General features: G+C 46.9%; 1 protein-coding gene across 1 annotated transcript in view; it reads left to right on the plus strand.

Moving 5' to 3' along the window:
• SPON1 (spondin 1) overlaps positions 1-20,625 on the plus strand; it is a 285,884-nt gene that overhangs the window by 261,996 nt on the left and 3,263 nt on the right. The window contains exons 8-15 of the mRNA XM_077114063.1: positions 6,832-7,033; positions 8,017-8,157; positions 8,624-8,699; positions 10,845-11,027; positions 14,405-14,575; positions 14,661-14,828; positions 15,675-15,839; positions 18,303-18,566. Of these exons, the coding sequence (XP_076970178.1) occupies positions 6,832-7,033; positions 8,017-8,157; positions 8,624-8,699; positions 10,845-11,027; positions 14,405-14,575; positions 14,661-14,828; positions 15,675-15,839; positions 18,303-18,566 (1,370 nt within the window). The remainder of the gene's footprint in view (positions 1-6,831; positions 7,034-8,016; positions 8,158-8,623; positions 8,700-10,844; positions 11,028-14,404; positions 14,576-14,660; positions 14,829-15,674; positions 15,840-18,302; positions 18,567-20,625) is intronic.

Consider the following 20,625-nt stretch of genomic DNA (forward strand, 5'->3'; position numbering starts at 1 on the left):
GAGGGATGAAGTGCGATGAGACCTGCAAATGCTTTTAGGATTTATTGCCATGAAGGTCATTGGCGGCCTTTTGGAGGGTCCTTTCTGTGGACTAATGGGGCTGCGTAGAGTGAGGTGTGAGCAGGAAATGAGGGTATGGAGTCAGTTAATACAGACTACTCTTCTCTGAGGCTTGCTGTGAAAGGAGAGAGAGAGACTGGGCAGCAGCTTGAAGGGGATGAAGGAGTCAGTGGAGATTTCCTCTTCTTTTTAAAGATGGGAAAGACTTTCTGAAACACCAGGAAAAAATATTTGGGGTCACCTTTCACCCTCCACGCCTCCTGAGACCCCCAGTGGAACAGAATTAATCGCAGGCAAACACTCAGACCTCCCAAACACCCAAACCCCTTTTCACTCGGTGCTACCAGCTTGTTAGGGAAAAGGAATTTTCCTTTCATTTTCCCATATTCTAGTCTCCCTTTCCTCTTCCAAATCTCATTAGGAAGTCAAATTAGGAAGAAAACATGCAGCCAAGTTTTGTTTTGCAGAAACAGCGCTGTCGCTCCTCACTGAGCCTGCTCGATTGAGGTTAATGGGATTCCAGCGCCCTCGGCCCAGTGGAGAGCCAGGCTGACCTACTTTGTCAGGTCCTGCCCAACGAAACTGACTAGCTTTTCAATGATCTTCATCTTTATCCCCAGGACCACTTCTCAAAGGACAGCCATGAATGAACAAATTAGCTGCTGACTTGTTTAGCTCAATAAATCAGGCTGCGGCTCCAACAGCTCAGAACACAGGTGGAGAAAGGAAAGAGAGATGCTGAACACAGCACATATCCTTCACTAGTTCCTTGGGCGGCTAAGTGCAAAATGCCCATTTTGCCTGCAAATTGATTCTGAATTTCCATCACCCAGTCCCTCCAGTTTAAACTGAATTCTAAGCATTACAGGAACTTTAATAAAAAATATATATATATTTCCTTTCTTAGAATGAATCCTGCAAAGGACTGTAACCTCCTTAATTGTTCCCAGTTCTGTGTTTAATCAACATTTGATTAGACGATGGGTGCTGTTTGCGAGGCAGAGGAAGTGGAACAGAGGCCAGGCCACCCTCTCCAGAAATCCTGCCCCCTGACGTCTGTGTCTCCATCATCACCCAAAGCCACTGCTCCTCAGGAGACCACAGCTGGGTGTTTGAGGACCCTGCCTGCCTCCTGCAGCACTTGCTCAGCTCAGTCGAAGTCTTCAGGACTATAAAGGAAGACTGGCCTTGGACCAGAGGAGCAGGCAGCAAATCTACATAGCCAGATGGACCTGGAGTCTTCTGGGTCTTTCGCTTCTAAACACCAAGTTTTCCAAGACCCACCCCACAGGAATTTCGCTCAAACCTTCCTCCATCCAGCTGGGACTTGAGCCTAGTGTGTGGCTCAAGTGCCCTCTAGTGGCTATATCGAGTTTCTGCAATTTTGAAAGCTCTTTATTGGGGGGGAAGGGGGTATTAAAATACATGGTAAGGGACAGGGCTCAGCCTCCTGGTGGCTTAGGAACCCCTGAGTCTCGCTGATGTGGATCTGTAACTTGGAAGGGAAAAAGGGGGCTCTAGAAGGAGCATGAAAATCCTTTATTGCCTCTTCTTTTGTGGTGCTTTTGGAAGGTCTGTTTGGAAAAGTTGAATGAGAGGAACACCATGTTTACCAAGTGCCTATTAAGTACCAGTTAATGACATGCAATTTCCTCACCAAAAGCCTTGGGTAGGTATGATTATGCTCCCATTTTGCAGATGTAGTAACTGCAAAGATAGGGAAAGTAAAAGCCCTTCACACAAGCTAATAAGTGGCAGAACCAAGATTCAAATCCAGCTCTGGGTATTTAAGCACCCTGGGTCTATCCCACACTGTCTCTGTCAAAAGGTGAACCATTTCTTCACATCCTCCTTTTTTTTTATTTGTCATTTCCCTGGGGTGAATTGTCAGTTCATAACTTTCCTTTATCTACCGCGATTGTGATTCTGCGATTGTGATTTTTTTTCCATTAGCCCTTTGTCAGTCACACATGATGGAGACATTGTTGCCAGCACATCTTTTTTCTCTCTAATTCAGTATTGTTTTTATCATACAAGTGTTTTAAGTTGATTTGTAATTCAATTAATCTCTTTCTTTTTTATTGCTTCGAAGCTAAAATGATTAGCATTTTTCTAACAGACCTGAAAACTAAATTTCTTCTATGATCTGGTTGTTTTCTATTAAACTCTGGGCTGCTTTTTAAAATTTTAGTGTATGATATTAGATGCAAATTCAGCATTTTTTTTTAAAGTGCAGTTAAATTAGCTTAACTCCACTTGTTGCACGATCTCCCTTCCCTCCCTCCCTGCCCACAACTTGAGAAGCCTATTTTGAATAAATCCTTAACTATAGTTTCTGGGGTTTCCAATCTGTGCCACTCATCTGTATTTCTCTTTTACCTGGACTATCACACTATTTTGATTACCCTGCTTTACAATACACTCTCATCAATGTAACCTAGATTAACTGCCTTTGCTAGAAAACCAGTACAGGCTTAAATCCCAGCCAAAAAAAATGAAACTGAATTAACAAAAACAGCATATGTGAGAAGAATATGGCATACAAGAAAGCATGAATGCGACCATTGTTGAGGTTTTTACAAATTACAGAACTTCAGTTTTAGCTACCATTTCCTATGGAAACTTTATATATATTCTTCTCCATTTCTTTATTTTTAATAGCTCTTGATTATAGAAGTAATAAATGCTATGAGAAGACTTTTAAATTAAATATTGAAGGCCAAAGGACGTACAAGAACGCTGTGTTCATTTTTTAGATTAATTCATTTATTTCAACAAACTCTGTGTTCATTTCTAGATTAATTCACTTATTTCAACAAATATCTGGGAAGAACCCACTGCATGCTAAGCTTTGAGCCAGGCACTGGGATTTAACTGGAAACAAAACAAAAATCACCCCTGCCCTATTTAAATGTAGTGGGGAAGACAGAAATCTAAAAGAAACTCAAATGAGAGAGTGAGTTCATTTCAACCTGGTGTAGGAAGATATAACAGATCCTAACCAACTTGGGTGAAGGTCAGGAAATGCTTCTTCCAGGAAGTGTTATCTAAACTGGGGAGGAAGGAGGGAATTTACCAGTCCAGATTAAGAGAAAAAAAACAAGTTACATCTGAAGGTACTAGAAAATTCCTCCCAGGCCCTTATAAATTCAAATTTACCATCAGACTGCTCAACATAAGGTCAGGCATTTTGTGCAGGAATTGGTTGCCCCTAGTTTCCTGCCCCTTGAAACACATACCTAGATATGGAGGGGGCCTCACTTAGGCTACAGATTTGGCCAAAATAGATTTGACTGAAATATATTTGCTGAGAACAATTGTCAGCAGGGCCTTGAAAAACCAGGTTCTCAGATGGTTACATCCATCTGCTGGGCAGAGTATCAGGTGGTGTCCGGGAAGGGTCTGTTTGGTTTCTACAGCTCTGGACCCCAAAATAGAGCTGTTTTTTTTGTTCCCTTAGGTTGTTGTTTTAGTTTGTCAGGGCTGCTATGACAAATACCACACAATGAGTTGGCTTAAACCACAGGAATTTATTGTCACCTGGTTTCAGAGAAGTACAAAATCAGAAGGCAAGACCGTCCGTCTCCCTGAGTTCCGTAGCATTCTGACGCTGGCTTGCTCAATCCTCGGGGCTCTTTGGCTTGCCTCTCTGCCTCCCAAAACATGACCATCTCTCTCTCCTTGTGTCTGCCTTTCCAGGATCTTCTGACTGCCAGCTCCCACCTCCTCTCTTTAAAAGGCCTCCTGAATAGGAGGAAATAGAAAAGTAAGACCCACCCCAGGTTCAGCTGGCCACACCCTAAATAGGATATTAGCAGATGCAATTGACAAATGAGCTCACACCCTGAACATCATAACATATTCAAAGATACTATTTACAAATGAGTTTGCACTCACGGGAACTTGGACTAAGATTAAGAACATGCGCTTTGTTGAGGTTCGTAATTCAATCCGTCACAGCCATCTCGGTGAACCCTGTCACCCACAGGGTGCAGGTATGAATGAGTAACCCAACTCCAAAACACATGGTCAGGGAGATGTGATGGTGAGTGGTGAGTGACAGGGGAGAGGATGCCTGCCTGCTGGGTCCCTGAAGCAGCCCCACTCACACATGGGCTAGGGCTCTCCTCTTCGCTGGCACCAGGAGTCAGGTCCTAAACCGTGTCCCAAGGCTCCCAGGTGAGCAGTGCTGCGGAACCTGGGTCTTTAAAGAAGTTGCTAAGCCGCTGTCCCATCTGCCAGGAATATCATGCAGGGCCCCTGATTTTTTGCATAACTAAATATAGCAGGCTATGTCCACGCAGTACTTTACCTGTCTACAAGTCCTTCCTAATAATTTATCTCATTGGATCCCAGCGGCAGGGTAGGATTGTTTACTCCCTCATGAAGAAGAAATGGAGACTCTAAGAAGATAATGTCTTGTCCGAGATCTAGAGCTTGTAAGTAGTGGAGCTCGAGTACGCATACCTTCATTAGTTCAGTCAGCCCGCCTGGCACGTGGGTGCTGGGGATGCAGCTGTGAAATAGGGTTCTTGTCCACAGGGAGCTCCCAGTCTGGTGGGGGAGCCTGAACGGGGGAGCCTGAACAGTGAAAAAGTAGATAAAACCCTAGGGGACAGCGGCAGAGACATGCACACCCTGTGTGGAAATACAGCCCGGGGAGTCAGCAAGGTTCCCAGACAAGGTGACACCTACCTGAGGCTTGAACGATGAGTGGACCAATGAGTCTCGAACTTGAGGTGCATTAAAATCACCTGGAGGGATGGCTAAACCAGGTTCCTACTCCCAGAGTCTCTGACTTAGTATATCTGGAGTAAAGCCCAACAATTTGCATTTCAAACTAGTTCCCAGGTGACCCTGCTGGTCCAAGGACCAAGTTTTGTGAGCCACTGGAGAAGCGCTTTCTTAGCAGATGCCAGTGCACATGGGATCTGCCGTGTGGCTGGCCTGGCCAGGGCAGAGGGAGGCCCTGGGCAGTGGGTAGGATGGAAACTGGGGAGGCTGGAGCAGGAGAAAGCAGCCAGGCCCTCGTGGATCTCTTTGCCAAAGCCAGGGCTCATTTCAGGCTCTTCCTCAATTCCTATGCCAGGGTCTGGACTGGCATCAGGCTAAAATGTAAAATCCAGTCAGTGTCAATAGCCGTAAAAATAACAATAGATCAGGTACCAGGCACCTCAGCTAAGTATTATATGCAACTTATTTAATACTCACAGTAACCATTTGGGGTAAGGATAATATGATTCCCATTTTACATGTGGGGATTGAGCTTTCTATAATGTGTACATTTTTTGTAATTTTTGTTTGGTAATTTTCCCCAGGAAACATAGCTGTGAGAGATGGTTCTGGGATGCACACCCAGGCTCCCCTCCCCTTTGCTCATTATCTGAGCCCATCTGGCCCGCCAGAGCCCAAGAGGTGCAGTTCCATGAGCCCAACAGGTTTTGGAGTTATCACTTCCCGGGGACGGGGAAGGCAGCCAGAAGTAGCTGATCCCCACAGAGGGCACAGGGACTCCCAGACAACTGAGGTGGACCAACTGCCAGCTGGACGGAACGGCCGAGCTGGTCCGCAGCCAGGGATTCCCCACAATGAGACAGTCGGGCAGTGCTGCCTACACACCCAGCTCTGCCCCCTGCTACCTGTGCCTTTAAGTTAATCAGCCTCTCTGCGCTTGTGCTTCCTCTCCACAACATGGGATAAAAACTGTAACCTCACAGCATGGTCATAAGGGGAAGATAAAACCACGTGGCCCTGGCACCACGTGTATCAGGCAAATATGGCTCTTTCCTCCCCAGCCCCTTGCTGGGGCTCCCCTGGCCCGAACATTTCTTCTGCGACCCTGACCACTCCTGAGATTTCAGAGCCACGTAAGGAGATAGAAGTCAAAGAGCTGCCTCTTGTAGCTATGGACGGGTTTTTATTTCCAGCAGCCGGGTGTCGCCAGCCGAAGGTCTCTGTCCCTACAGCAGGGACCCTGCTGGGCCCTAGAGGAAGGAACCCAGCTGCGAGTGGACGAGTGCTGCAGCAAAGCCAGGATCCTTGCTAAGGGCGCATCTGGGGGCAGTGGAGGCAGCAGGCCGAGGGAGACGCTCCCTTGGACGGCACAGTGTGGCTCTCAGGAGAGTGCAGAAAGGGCAAGAAGGAGGATTCGTGGACTGATAATGGAGAGAGCACTGACCTTGACTTAATATTGACTCAGGTTAACTTTGTGACTTTAGACAAGTTACATAACCCCTCTGAGCCTCAGTTTCTTCATCCATAAATTGGAGTCAGTGATCCTTACCCCAGGTCTGTTGGGAGGATTGAATGAAAATGCATGAGCAAAGGCTTGGGACATGGTTCAGCAGTTTTTATTTGTAGAGTTTGTCTCATAGCCATCACAGCTGGGCACACACAGAGCACGCAGTATTTGGTCTCATTCACTTACTCAAAAGCGTTTACTGAGCATCTACTCTGCCCTGGCGCTGTTCTAGGCATTGGGAATTAGGCAGACAAAGACCCCACTTGCCCACCGCTTACACTCCAGTACAAGAAAACAGTCTAATTAACTAAACAAATAAGTAAGCAAGTAAGTGCTGTGGACATCCGAAAAATGGGCATGATGATAACATGATTCTCTCCCTGTTCAACCAGTGGCTATAAACCAGTGGTGGCTAAAGGAGAATCCCGACGCTCCGTCCCCCTCACCCTTTAGCTGTTGTCTGGTCAGATGTCCCTCAGGGAGTGTGCCCCGGAGCCCCTCATGTGCTGGTCTCTGCGTTTGGTTTCCAGGAGAGCAGCGCCCTCGGCCGAATTCTCAGTGGACAGGACGCGCCACTTAATGTCCTTCCTGACCATGATGGGCCCCAGCCCGGACTGGAACGTGGGCCTGTCCGCGGAGGATCTGTGCACCAAGGAGTGCGGCTGGGTCCAGAAGGTGGTGCAGGACCTGATTCCCTGGGACGCCGGCACCGACAGCGGGGTGACCTACGAGGTAGGTGTGTGCCCGGACCGGCGAGGGGCAGGCCCTCCCGCCTCCGCGTGCCCGGCCCTGTTCTCAGAGTCGTGGACAGATGTGAATGTGGCCCGGGCTCTGCCCTGGATCAACTCACGGGCGGGGGGTGGGGGCGGGGAGGGCAGGAGGGTCTCATCTGAGAGGTGTCTGTGCTGCCGGCACGGGAGCACCGAGGGGGATTTGCCTAAAACCAGTTCCCAGGGAAGCAAGGGAACAGCGGGCAGAAGGCATAGAGGCAAAATATGTGTACGATAATAATAAAAGGAAGGAAACAATTTAAAAGCGCACGGAGAACATGCACAAGGCCTGGATAACCAGGCTGCGTTTGGATTCTATCCTGAACTTTCATATTTCTCAGGTATGGTCAGGCACACCAACTGCATGGAAATCTGGGGTCTTCAGAAAAACCAGTGGGAGAACAATCTAGTGCAGGGGTCAGCAAGCTATGGTCTGCAGGCCACATCTGGCCTAACAAGTGGTTTTGTAAAGTTTTAGAACCAGCCACACTCATTCGATTATGTATTTTCTATGGCTGCCCTTGCACTAAATGGCTGAGTGGAGTAATTGCAACAGACGTGGCTTAGAGCATGAAGCAGAAAATATTTACTTTCTGACCATTTACAGAGAATAGTTTGCAGATGCTTGGTCTAGTAGGAAGAGCTTTGGATTCAGGCCAGCCTGGCTCAGCCATTTCCTAGCTAGGATGACCTCTCTGAAACTTGGTTTCTTTATGTGGGCACGATTGTGCCCTGTACAGGGAAGATTTTGAAAATATAGATCTATTAAATTCCAAGCATAACGCATGGCATGAAAAGAATTCCATAAATATAAATAGTAGTTACACTTACTGCTAAATTCCTATCACGGTTTTTGTTCAGATCCATACCGCAATCAAATTGCTTGCATGGTTTTTACCAGTTTCATTTTCGCTTTCTATATTCATGGTTGTTTTTCCATTGTAGTCTCCCAACAGGCCCACAATCCCGCAGGAGAAGATCCGGCCCCTGACCAGTTTGGACCATCCCCAGAGTCCTTTCTACGATCCAGAAGGCGGGTCCATCACCCAAGTGGCCCGAGTGGTCATTGAGAGAATTGCCCGGAAGGTACTGGGTTAGAGCTCCCCCTGGCACAGCAACCCCCCCCCCCCCCATACCAGGGAGACTGCACTCCTTTTTGCTCCTGAATCGTGGAGTATCCTGGGATTTCTCTACCCAGGATATGGAATTCATGGGCCGCCAAGGTTTATCGTACGCAAATTATTTCATAAGATTCAAATGAGCAAAATGAACCCAGTAAGGGGGCCCAGTGCTCCATGGATGATGTGATTTGGGGTTGGCAAAAAGGGTTTCATTGTAAGTTCCGTGATCAATTACTAATGTCTGCCCTGGGTCAGGAACTGGTACGAGATGGTGCATAAGCTATGTATTTACCAATCCTGGCTAGCCACTCCTGCTTCCTTGGCTTTTTTGTACATGTTAACACCACCATTTAGGAGTTGTATACATCCCCTGCCCCCTCCATTCCATTCCTTCTCTAAAGTGAGCCTACCAAGTAAAATCCCTTTTGCAGGGGGAGCAATGCAATATTGTACCTGACAACATTGATGATATCGTAGCAGACCTGGCTCCAGAAGAGAAAGATGAAGGTACGGTGTTTTCCTTTGTTGCTGGTGACGATGTAAATTGGCACAATCCTTTAGCAAAGCCATTTGCTAACATGTTTCAAGAACCATAAACATATTCAGATCCTTCACCTTGGCAATCCCATCTCTGAGGATTTCTCCTGTAGAAATAAGCCAAAACAAGGCTAAAACTAGACACAAATTTTAAGGGAATTGATGAAGGTACAACATTGGAATCCAGTTGATCTGCTTTATTTGCAGATTCTGTATTTGCAAATTTTCATACTCACTAAAATTTACTGGTAACCCCAAAATCAATGTTTGCAGTGTTTTGAAGACATGCACAATGCGTTCACTCCCAGCTGAGGTCAAACAAGGCAATGTTCTGCCTTCCTGTTTCAGCTCTCATATTGTAAACAAGTGTCCTTTTCAAGTATGTTTAGTGCCACATTTTCCACATTTTTTTGTGACTTTTGTTGGTGATTTTACTGTTAAGATGGCCTCAAACACAAGAGGATAAATACTGTCTGATCTCACTGGAATGAAATAATTCGAATAAGCAAATGCAAAGTTAGAAACTAGAATATAGATTTTCAGGGGTCAGGGTAAGGAGTAGGGAATTAAAGCTTAAATTGTACATCATTTCTATTTGGGATTGTGGATAGTGGCGGTGGTAGTACATTGTGAACGTGACAACAGCACTGAAAAATGTGATTAAAAGGGGAAATTTTAGGATGTATATCTGTTACTAGAATAAAAAAATTTTAAATATCCATAGGACTGTACAATGCCACTAATGAACCCTAAAGTAAACCATAAAGACTACAATGAATAGTATAATTATTAAAATGTTCTTTCATCAGTTGCAAGAAATGAAGCACACAAATGCAAGTTGTATATAATAGGGTGGCATATGTGAACTCTGTAGGTATGCATGATTTTTCTATAAACCCACAACTTCTCTTACTTAAAAAAAAAAAAAAGGCCCCCAAGCACAGTGCTGAAGTGCTGTCTAGTGTGCTGTGAAGCACAAGTAGGCAGCCGTGTGCCTTATGGAGAAAATACACATGCTAATCAAGCTGCGCTGGGGCATGAGCTGTAGTGCTGTTGACCATGAATTCAATGCTAATGAATCAACAACATATATTAAATAAGGTACCTTCTAACAAAAATACACATAAAACAAGGTTATGTATTGATTGGTTGATGAAAATGCTGTGCCCAGAGGCTTGCAAGACACTAACCCTTTATTTTCTCCAGGAGCAATAGTCCAGTATTTGCTAATTCAGTGTTTGCTGTGACTTTATATGACATAAGTGCCAGGTATAATGATAATCAATTGTATCTACTCAATAGTTGCAGGCCTTTAAATTGATAATGTAATGATGATGTAATCGGCCTGAAGCGAATCTCGGTTTTGATTTTGACACTGGCCTGTGAGGCGGGCGTGGGTGTGTCCACTTCCCCAGCAGTGAAAGTGATGTCCAGATCCTACCATGAGGAGTGAGTGGCAGAGCCGCGTGTTGAGCCCAAGTTTTCTAAGGAGATCTAGAGCCAGATTACCTGGGTTCTCACTAGCTCTGTGACTTTAGGCAAAAGGCTAAGCTTTCTACCTTGATTTCCTCAACTGCAAAATGTGGACGATAACAGAACCCACCTCCTAGAGAGCTGCTGGGAGGGCCAAATGGAATAAAACGTGTAGGATCCTTAGGACGGCACCCGCCGCTAAGTGCTCCATGAACATAGGCCATCCTGATTCTTGTGATGACACCCGTGTGTGGATCACTGGAAAGACGAGGCAGCAGCACACACACACACATAGACACACACTCAACAAGTCCTGTGCTCTGCAAAATTGTATCTGTGTGGAAATGATGTCTACCAAGGCCAGGGACTAGAAATGCAAAGACATGCCTATGTTGGGGTAAATAGATAGTAAGAGAAAGTTTCATGATGTTTAGTTAATTTATTGGTGGAATAATAAAATATAATTTTAAAAGGGAAGTGAATAGTTGCTTCCATCCTAGGAGTACCCAGGCTCACTGAGGCCAGGCAGGGGTCAGGGGTCCATTTCTTGTCCCCAGATGAGCCTGTCCAGAGGGTGGGGCCAGTCACAGCTTTCCCAGGCCCCCTCCCTCCCAAGCAAAACATGTCAGTCTCTCTTTCCAGATGACACCCCTGAAACCTGCATCTACTCCAACTGGTCCCCATGGTCAGCCTGCAGCTCCGCCACCTGCGACAAAGGCAAGAGAATGCGGCAGCGCATGCTGAAGGCGCAGCTGGACCTCAGTGTCCCCTGCCCTGACACCCAGGACTTCCAGCCCTGCATGGGCCCTGGGTGCAGCGATGAAGGTGAGGAGACAACCCGGGTCTGGGTTGGGCTGGCAGAGGCACAGGATGGGAGGCTCCTGCCTGTCGACGGGGCCCCTCCCCCAAGTCAGGCGGCATCCCTGGTGGGGGCACCAGAATCAACTACAGCTGTCAGTGGGGTCCACGTAAGGCAGACCCCCATCTCTAACAGTGCCTCAAGGGCATGTTGTAGCGACAGCAGAATTACTCGAGAGTGACCCCCATCCCCGTGGAGTAAAATATATAAAAGTTGCTGAAGAGCTAACAAACGTAGTTGCATCTTATAACAAATTACAAATACAAGCAACCTGCTTCTGGGCTTTTGCTCCACTCTTAAGGAGCAGGTGAGTAGGCTGGTGGAGACTGAGCCTAGATCCATTGCCCTAATTCTGTGCCATTGGTTGACCCTCATCTGTGGCCCACCCCGGCTTCAGTCAGAACACTCACTACTTTGTGTCAGAACCTTTGGGCTGATTGCAGCAAATTCTCAGCCTATGTGAAACTGTTCAAACCCCAGGCTGGAGGCACGGATTTTCAGCATTTAGGTCGCAGTTCAAGCTTCAATACCGTGCTAAGCTGATTGCTACGTCAAGGTCTGCTGCCCACTTCCCAGAGTAAGACCTCTCTTTCTGCCTGGACAGATGGACAGTCTATTTGTTTGCTCTCACACTGCCTCAGACGTGTGCTGGGAAAATGAAAGGGGACATACAGACTGGGTTGGTTTATGGCAGAAGGAAAACAGCTTCTTAGCTAAGAATAACTAACTCTACTGCTGGTCATTTGTTCTCTGGCTCTTCCTGGGGATCATCTCAAATACCTCTCCTGACTGTGCTCCCATGTGGTTTGTTGTTAACTGGTTTTGCCCATGATGAGGCACTTCAGAGGGGAGAGAACCCTGCCGAGTCCATTCCTACAAATACAGAGGAAGTTGTCGCTGGCTCTCTCCCTTTCTTGGGGCTTGGGGTGCTGTCTGGTTGAGGCCTGCAGTGGGAGCTGAGGTCTTTAACCTGCCCCTCCCCAGGGGAAGGATCCTTCATCATACCAGTTCAGGTGTCTCCTGGGTGGCACTGGCCGTTCTGAAACATGTCAGGCTATGCCTGAGTTTTCCACTTAGGTCCCTGCTCCCCAGAAGCTCCCTGCCCAGAACCAGATAGAGTTCTCTTGTGAGAGACATCAGGTTTCCTCCCACACTTAATTACTGGGAGGGAGGACACAGACTAGGAAGGAAGCAGAGACCCTTTTGGTCATTCTGAAGGAATTATCTTTATAAGGCAAATTACATTTTATTGTGGCAACTGCATCTCAGTTTCTGGTCCAATTAGCTGGACCAAACCATGTTGCTCAGGCCTTGTCATCTCTTGCTTTTGATTTCTCTCCACATTTGTGTCCATCTTCTTAGTCGCCACTAGAGGGATCTTTTGCAAACATAGAACTGATTATATCACCCTCCAGCTGAAAACCCTGCGGCTCTTTAGCCCATGAACACACACCTCAGCTTAATTCACTGGCGAAATTGTCCTGCAGAGAATCAGGGTGGTGGTGGAGGCCTGGTGAAAATAAGCGCTGGGACACATACCTCTATCACAGCTGACATTATACTGCAACACTAGAAGGACACATTGTCAGGAAAGGCACCTGAGGACATCAATTCGAACGACAAGGCACACCTCGGTGGGCAGTGACACAGGATTCTGTTTGCACAGGGTGAGGTCTTGCCGGGTCATTGGAAGCCTGAATTTGAGAGCTTATCAAGCCCCATACTCTCAAGCATATACGCTGGAACATAATTATCTCATTTGGTTGCACAGGCTGCTTTTAGTTGGCCTTGTCTCTGGGTTGAACATGTGGATTCCAGCTGCTGTTTCTTACCATGGCACCAGCACTGTCTCTCCACACTGACCCTAGGTTAAATAACAATGACCAGACATCACACAGGAGCAGGTGACAATCCATGGACACGTGCAGGCTAGCCTCACACTCTGACCTCATCCTTCTTTCTAGCCTCATCTCCCAAGACCACAGCCACATACAAACTCTGCACAAGCTGTTCCCTCCACCTTAAATGAGCATATCGTTTCTCCAACAAAAGGGCATTCACATGTGCCGCCTGGAATTATCACCTGTTCATGTGCTTACCTCTCTGTCTGGAGTAGGACAAGCGCTGCATCCTTATACATCTTTGTAACCTCAAAGCATATCACAAAGTATTCAGTAGATCTTTAGTGACATGAATAGATGGATGGATGGATGACATATGTGGCTGCATTTCCATCTTCTTTCTTAGAACTCAACAGGCAAATGCACACACATGTGAGCACACAAACACACATCTGTACACCTGCTTCCACTTGGATTAACAACCACCCCGGGAAGAGGACCACCAAGCCATGCTGAAAGTTTCAATTATCTTTTCACCAACCTCCTGAGTGTCTCCTATATGATTGTGGCTTTTCCTAATATCCACTGATGGAAGCAAACCCATAGGGCCCAAGATATCTACTGGATTGAATGACGCAAGACATGGACCCAGAAGGCCAGTTGGATAGTCTCCTTCTCCTGGGGCACACAGATTCCCTCCTGACCCCCCCCCCCCACTTGCTCTTCAATGCAGCTGGGGTATTCTCTTCTTTGTTACCACCCTCAACTCAGGCACTGAGATGACCATGGCCACTCGGTATAATCTGGTCTTTGGATACAGATGAGTCCTATGTTCTCAGGACCTTATGTCCCAAGATCAATCACACTCTATTTTCAGGAATAAAATTTTCTCATCTATTTTTTCTAGACAAGGGACAGACAGCTGTGGACAGTAACTAACATCTCAGGTTTCTCTGAGCAAAAGAGCTTATACCACATCTCAGAATATATATAGTTTCTTCCAGTGCTTTCCGATTGAACTTTCTGCAATGATGGAAATGTCCTATGTGCTGTCCAATACTGTAGCCGCTAGGCACATGCAGCCTTTGAGCATTTAAAATGTAGTCAGTGACCCAGGAAGCGAATTTTTAATTTTTAATTTTATTTAATGGTCTTAGATGTGCAAGGGTGTATCTTTTACCATACCGATGAATTACGAATTAAATTAATGTACATTAAACTATATTTTATAGCAGTTTATTTACCTGCTTGTTTACTAATAACCATCTTTCCATCCATCCAAGCATCTGTCACGTGTATTTTTATGGGCTCTCGAAAGCCCCATGGACCTGGAAAAGGGGCATCTCCTCTTTGAAAACAATTCCTGGTTTAAAGATTTGTACCTTTAGTGTTCGCTTCCAACCCCCACGGCCTAACCCGCCTGGGATAGTCCCTGGGCACATGTCCCCTGCCCCGGCCCGCCCACCCCGGCCCGGCTGCAGCGTCCGCCCGGTGTGTTGCAGACGGCTCCACCTGCACCATGTCCGAGTGGATCACCTGGTCGCCCTGCAGCATCTCCTGCGGCACGGGCATGCGGTCCCGGGAGAGGTACGTGAAGCAGTTCCCGGAGGACGGCTCCGTGTGCACGCTGCCCACCGAGGAGACGGAGAAATGCACCGTCAACGAGGCGTGCTGTGAGTGGCCGGGACCCGGCGGGCGGGGCGGGCGCGCCAGGCTCCGAGGCGGTCGACCGGACTCTAACCCCGCCGGACTCCCCAGCTCCCAGTAGCTGCCTGATGACCGAATGGGGCGAGTGGGACGAGTGCAGCGCCACCTGCGGGATGGGCATGAAGAAGCGACACCGCATGGTCAAGATGAGCCCGGCCGACGGCTCCCTGTGCAGGACCGAGACCTCCCAGGGGGAGAAGTGCATGATGCCCGAGTGCCGTGAGTGGGCATGGGGTGGGTCTGGGGGAGGGGACCAGGCATGGGGGCGGGGCGCGGGGTGGAGGGACAGGTGTGGAGGATCACAGTACCCCCTACCACACCTTCAAGGTGGGAGGCTGAGCAACTGCAGGAGGAAAGCATTGCCCTCCATCCTTGCAGGAACTGCTGGCAGCAGGGTGAGGGCCATAGGTGCGTAGCTATGGAGCAAACCCAGAGACAATGGCCTCCTTTGGGGGACATTCTGAGCAATGCTGGGGCAGTAAACTGGTGGCCTCTGTATAGAATTCGCCTGCAACTGTGATTTATAGGACCTCATGAGTATTGGGGGGTGAGAGTGGGGGCACATTTAGGCAGGAAATGCACTCCCCAGAACAAAGCCCCCACTCCCACTTATCCTAATTGGGATTTGCCTGACCCCATAAAGCATTACTACCCCTGCTCTATACCCACACATCAGTATTCAAACGTATGCCTGCACATGCGTACATGCACATCCTGGGAATTTCTGTGCCACAATGTCCAAAAATACAGTATTGAGCCTATCTTTTAATGTGTGACTCTTGGGGACTGTGGGATGTTTGTGTCTCTAGTGAGACCCAATTGGTGTCCCGAGTGGGAACTTGTGTACTCATATTACTGAGCCACACATCTGGTGTCATGTCATCACCACCAGCTGGACAAGGGGGGATGCAGGAAAAGTGACAAGGAGAACAGCAGGCTGTTCAGCCAATCCCACTTTACTCTGGGAGCCAGAGCTGGGGGTGGGGGGCGGGGATCTCTGTGGGGCCAAGATCAAAGAAAGCCAAGGGAGCCTGTTCTCAGTGACAAACCTGGCTCTTGGCCTAGACACCATCCCGTGCTTGCTGTCCCCGTGGTCTGAGTGGAGCGACTGCAGCGTCACCTGCGGGAAGGGCATGCGGACCCGCCAGCGGATGCTCAAGTCTCTGGCTGAACTGGGAGACTGCAATGAGGAGCTGGAGCAGGTGGAAAAGTGCATGCTGCCTGAATGCCGTAAGTCCTGGAGTTCCTGGAGGTCCACCGCCTCTGTCCTCCTGCTTTCTCTGAGCCCAGGGAGCCTGAAGGGGATTGAGGGTCCCTGAACCAGCTGGGAGCTGTGATAATACTGTCAGGTTGAGCAGTTAAACTGCTTGCTGGGGAGAAAAAGAGTGCGGTTTAGATCTCTGTGTTAGCAAGTTAGTTAACCTCTTCAGTCAATCTCATAAAATGAGAATCACCTAATGTCTACAAACTACAAAACTAACTGGTTGCTGTGAAGTCTAAAGAGTGGACTGTATGAAAACACTAAGCACAAGGCTCAATAAACCTTAGTTCTTTCCCTCTTCCCACTTAGGGGCTTGTCTGACTCATGGATTTTCCAAGCATTCTATGCCCCTCCCCACCTTTGACCATCTTATTCACCCATGACTAGGAGCTGGACACATTAAATCACTGACTCCCACACTCATGCAGCCCTGATAAGAAGTTGGGCAGGAAAGCAAGCCCAGTGCTGGAAAGCTACCTGCCCACTCCTTTTCCAAGGAAAGGAAGTCAGTTTTTCTGGCCCAGTCTCCCAAGAGAGCTTCTCTTGGTGGTGAAGGAAGTCAGGCATGCTTGCTCTGAGCTGTGTTCTGCTTCCTCTAAAATGCCCTTGCAGTCTTTCATGCTCCCTCTCCCTTACCATTACTTAGGCTGCCTGCCCATGTTCACATCCCAGCTCTGCCCCTTATTGGCTGTGTGACTTTCAGCAGGTTACTTATCATCTCTGTTCCTCAGTTCCCTCACCTGTAACAGAGTGGGACACACTTCTTAGGTTGCTCTGAGGATAAAACCAAATAACTGGTACAAAATGCCAAGCACTGTATCTGGCAAATACAAGTCTTATCTTAGTGTCTGTGGCTGCCATAAAAAGTACCAAAAATAGGGGGCCTAAATGTATTGTCTCACAGTTCTGGAAATCAAGGTGTCAGCAAGGCCATGCTCCCCCTGAAATCTCTAGAGAGGGATCTGTTGCGTTCCTCTTTCCTGGGTTCCGGTGGTGCCAGGCGTTCCTTGGTTGTAGGTGCATCCAACTCCGTGTCCACATGGCCACCTTCCCTCCATCTCTGTCAGTCTGTGTCCAGTTCTCCCCCCTTATAAGGACGCCGGTCATACTGGTCTATCCTAGCCCATTTTGGCCTCATCTTCATAACATCTTCAAAGACCCTGTTTTCAAGTAAAATCATGTTTTTCAGGACCAGAGGCAGATAGTATATGACAGTATCTTGTTTCAGGTGTGAGATAAACCTGTTTTTGAACATGTTTTTTAGATGACACAAATCAGCCTATTACTGGCCTCTGTTGATGGTATTACATATTATTATTCCTGAGCTGTTTTGCTAGACTCAGACACAAGTGCAGATAACCTGGACCATCAATTAAAGTCTAGGGCTTTTACTAAGATTGACTCATAATTCAACCAGCTTACCAGAGTCGGGTCTTTGGAACCTCTAACTGATATAGCATTCCCAAATGTAAACTCTTCAAGGGTCCCAGAAAAAAGGGAAAAGAAAGTGGACATGTATTGAACACTTAGTTGGGGCAGGAACTAGGGCTGAGGGCATTACCTCATTTAATCCTCACAACACAAAGAGAAAACTGCAGAAAAATCAAATACTTGCCGTGTCTTGCCTCTGCTTTGCCAGGCCAACAAGCGTTTGGAATCATTTGCCTTCCGAAGAGAGATCCCGAAAGGCAGACTGAGGTGTCATTTCCCCTTCACCACTGTGAGATGCTGGCTCACCAAGAAGGATTTGCGGTTATTGTACCATGATAACCCATAAAACGACACTTACTCCCATTCCCTGTTCTTTTAATGAATTTCCTAATTCTAGTTCCTGTTTTTGGCCAGACTGGCATGTATAGGACACAGAATCATATCGAGAATGATAACAATGAAAAAGAAACAGAGCCTGGTTCTTATTTCAAATGCCACAAAGTTCTTGGTTTAGGTCCACGGGTTTAGACACCCGTTGGCTTGTTGGCTTGTTCTCCCCAAAGGAACTGGGCAGCAGGGGTTGCTTATTGGCATCGCTCTGAAAAACAGCACCACTGAGCTGGAGAAAATTATGTCCTTGAGGTTGCAGGAGGCAGTTCTGTGCCACTTGAGGCTGATTTGACAATATTCTAGGAGCCCGCAGAGCAAGAGGCACTGAGCACATCTTCACGGTTCTCCAGAGCCTTCCTCATTCAGCCTTACAGGGGACTAGAATACAGGTTATGACCTGGGCACTGATCTTGCTTCCACTGCTTTCATCACATGTGGGCTGGAAGAATTCAGCCTGCCTCTTGGAGCCTAAATTTGTGCTTCTGTAAGATGGGATAACAGCCCCTGCCTTGCAAGCTCTGTAGGTTTGTTAAAATGCTCAAAGAAGTATGTATGTGACAGTATCTTGTTTCAGGTGTGAGATACACTCAAGCCCATCTGTGTCTTGCCAGCTATTGACTGTGAGCTCACCGAGTGGTCCCAGTGGTCAGAATGTAACAAGTCATGCGGGAAAGGACACATGATTCGAACCCGGATGATCCAGATGGAACCGCAGTTTGGAGGTGCTTCTTGCCCAGAGACCGTGCAACGTAAAAAGTGCCGCATCCGGAAATGCCTTCGAAATCCATCCATCCAGAAGCTGCGCTGGAGGGAGGCCCGAGAGAGCCGGAGGAGTGAGCAGCTGCGGGAAGAATCCGATGGGGAGCAGTTCCCAGGTACAGCTCCCAAGTGTGGGGCAGGGCTGGCCTCCAGGACTGGTGCGGCTCTGCACTGGGCTGTCTTGGGTCTGTGAAAAACTGGGCTGGGGGGCTGGGGTGGGGGAAAGCAGCATTTTCTGGAGTCATCAGGCCGCATTTTGGTTCTTTAGATGCAAGTTTTTTTTAATATATTAAGCAAGCATAATTTATTAAACATTAAATAAGAGAGAGGAAAGGGTCAGGGCCTCTTTATCAAAGAAGCTTTAGGTAATGTAATTAACTGCCAAAGAGTCAAGCAAAGAGCCTTTAAGGATTACAAAATTTTCTTTCCTTTCTACGTATATATAATAAAGCCAATACCGTGGAAGAGTCAGGTAAGTCTGGTCAAACCTTGTTCAAAATAATAGTTATGGGGCAGGCCATGGTGGTTCGGCAGGCCATGCCCGAGACCCGGGTTCATATCCCGGAGCCTGCCCATGTAAAAAATAATACTAATAAAGAAAAAAAAATAGTTATGACCTAGTAACTACATTTACTCTTTGCAAAAAGGGGAAATAACTACAGAGGTATCAAAAAAGCCTCAGCCTCATTTAGGGAATGTTCCTGAGGGCCTCTTAGAACAAAGCATTAAGGATGTGGCTCAGACAAGACAGCCTTGGCTTGTGGCTCCATAATTTATTTTTTCAAGGTTAGCCACAAAATACAGTAGCAGTACCATGTCAGCCTTGAGTTTTATTTCCCCAAATAACATAGATTCATGCTGCCAAATAACTAAAGGATAAATGCTCCAAGGGAAGAACAAACCAAGTGTTAAGAGAGCATCTTACATTGCCTAGAATAGTTCAAGGACAGAGATGTCACAGAAGGGAAAATTAGAGTGGGTCTTGAAGAAAGTACAGGTGTGCCGGTTAAAGGAAAGCATCCCAGGTGGCAGGAATAGCCACTGCAAAAGCATAGAGCACGACATTTTTGAGCAATGAATGGAATGTGGATGGAACACAGAGTACAAGGAGAGGTCAGGAAATAAGGTTGGAGAGGTGGGGACCAGACAAAAAATGTCAGGTGACCTGCTGAGGAATTGTGACTTGATACTGTAGATGAAGGTGTCAAGAGAGTGACTTTAACAGCCCTGAATTTTAGAGTCTTTTTGAATGTGTTGAATGGTTTGGAATTAGCAAACACAGAGGTGCAGAGGGCCATTATTTAGCTTTGTTTTAGTCCCAGAGGTTATGTGTCCCCTCCCACCAGCATAACTTGAGGCAGGTTCGTGGTGGCCAGGAGGTCAAATGAACATCATGACATAAAAATAAATAAATAAAAATTTAAAAACAATCCTGCCAGGGGCTTCACTGTTTAATAAGCTGTCCCAAGCCAAGAATGCAATATATTAGATTCTGACAGGACTCATCTGAAATAGATGAAAGAATGTGCAGGGGACCATTAAACTGTGGTTCAGCTTCAGGCACAGGCTGTGCTGACCTTTGGATTCCCTGGGTGAGTGAGGGAGGTGTTAGTATAGAAGTGAGGGTTAATGTGTACAATGAGTTAAATATTTTAAAAGAAGCACAGCTCAAATTATTCCTTTTCTTTTCTCTTAAGATGGTCCACCTCTACTTAGGACCAGGAGAGAAATGGAGAAGTTGAAGGCTACCTGATAGATTACTATCTTTTCATTAGGGAACTGTTAGCAATCAAAATGTTGCCTATGGCACATAGTAGTCAGTCAGCCAGCCATTCAACAAACATTCATTAAGGTCAACTCTGTGCCATGGACCTCTCCTCCATGAATTTACAGAGTAGTATGATAAACAGATATTAAATTGGATAATCATAAATGTGATTGGTTCTATAAAGGAGGATTATACAGAGGGCCATGACAAAAAACTTAACGTATAATCTCATGGAGGGCAGGGAAGTTTACATTGAGAAAGGCATGTTTATGCTGCATAGGAAAAAAAATAACTTTAAGTTTACATAGTATTTTGGAGTAAGTTCTTGGGGAACAAAGCATAAGAGAAAGAAGTGGCAAAATGTTCCTTGGATGGTTGCTGCATAACGAGCCACCCCAAACAATGAC

Source organism: Tamandua tetradactyla, chromosome 8, assembly GCF_023851605.1.
Source record: "Tamandua tetradactyla isolate mTamTet1 chromosome 8, mTamTet1.pri, whole genome shotgun sequence".
NCBI classification, from domain to species: domain Eukaryota; kingdom Metazoa; phylum Chordata; class Mammalia; order Pilosa; family Myrmecophagidae; genus Tamandua; species Tamandua tetradactyla.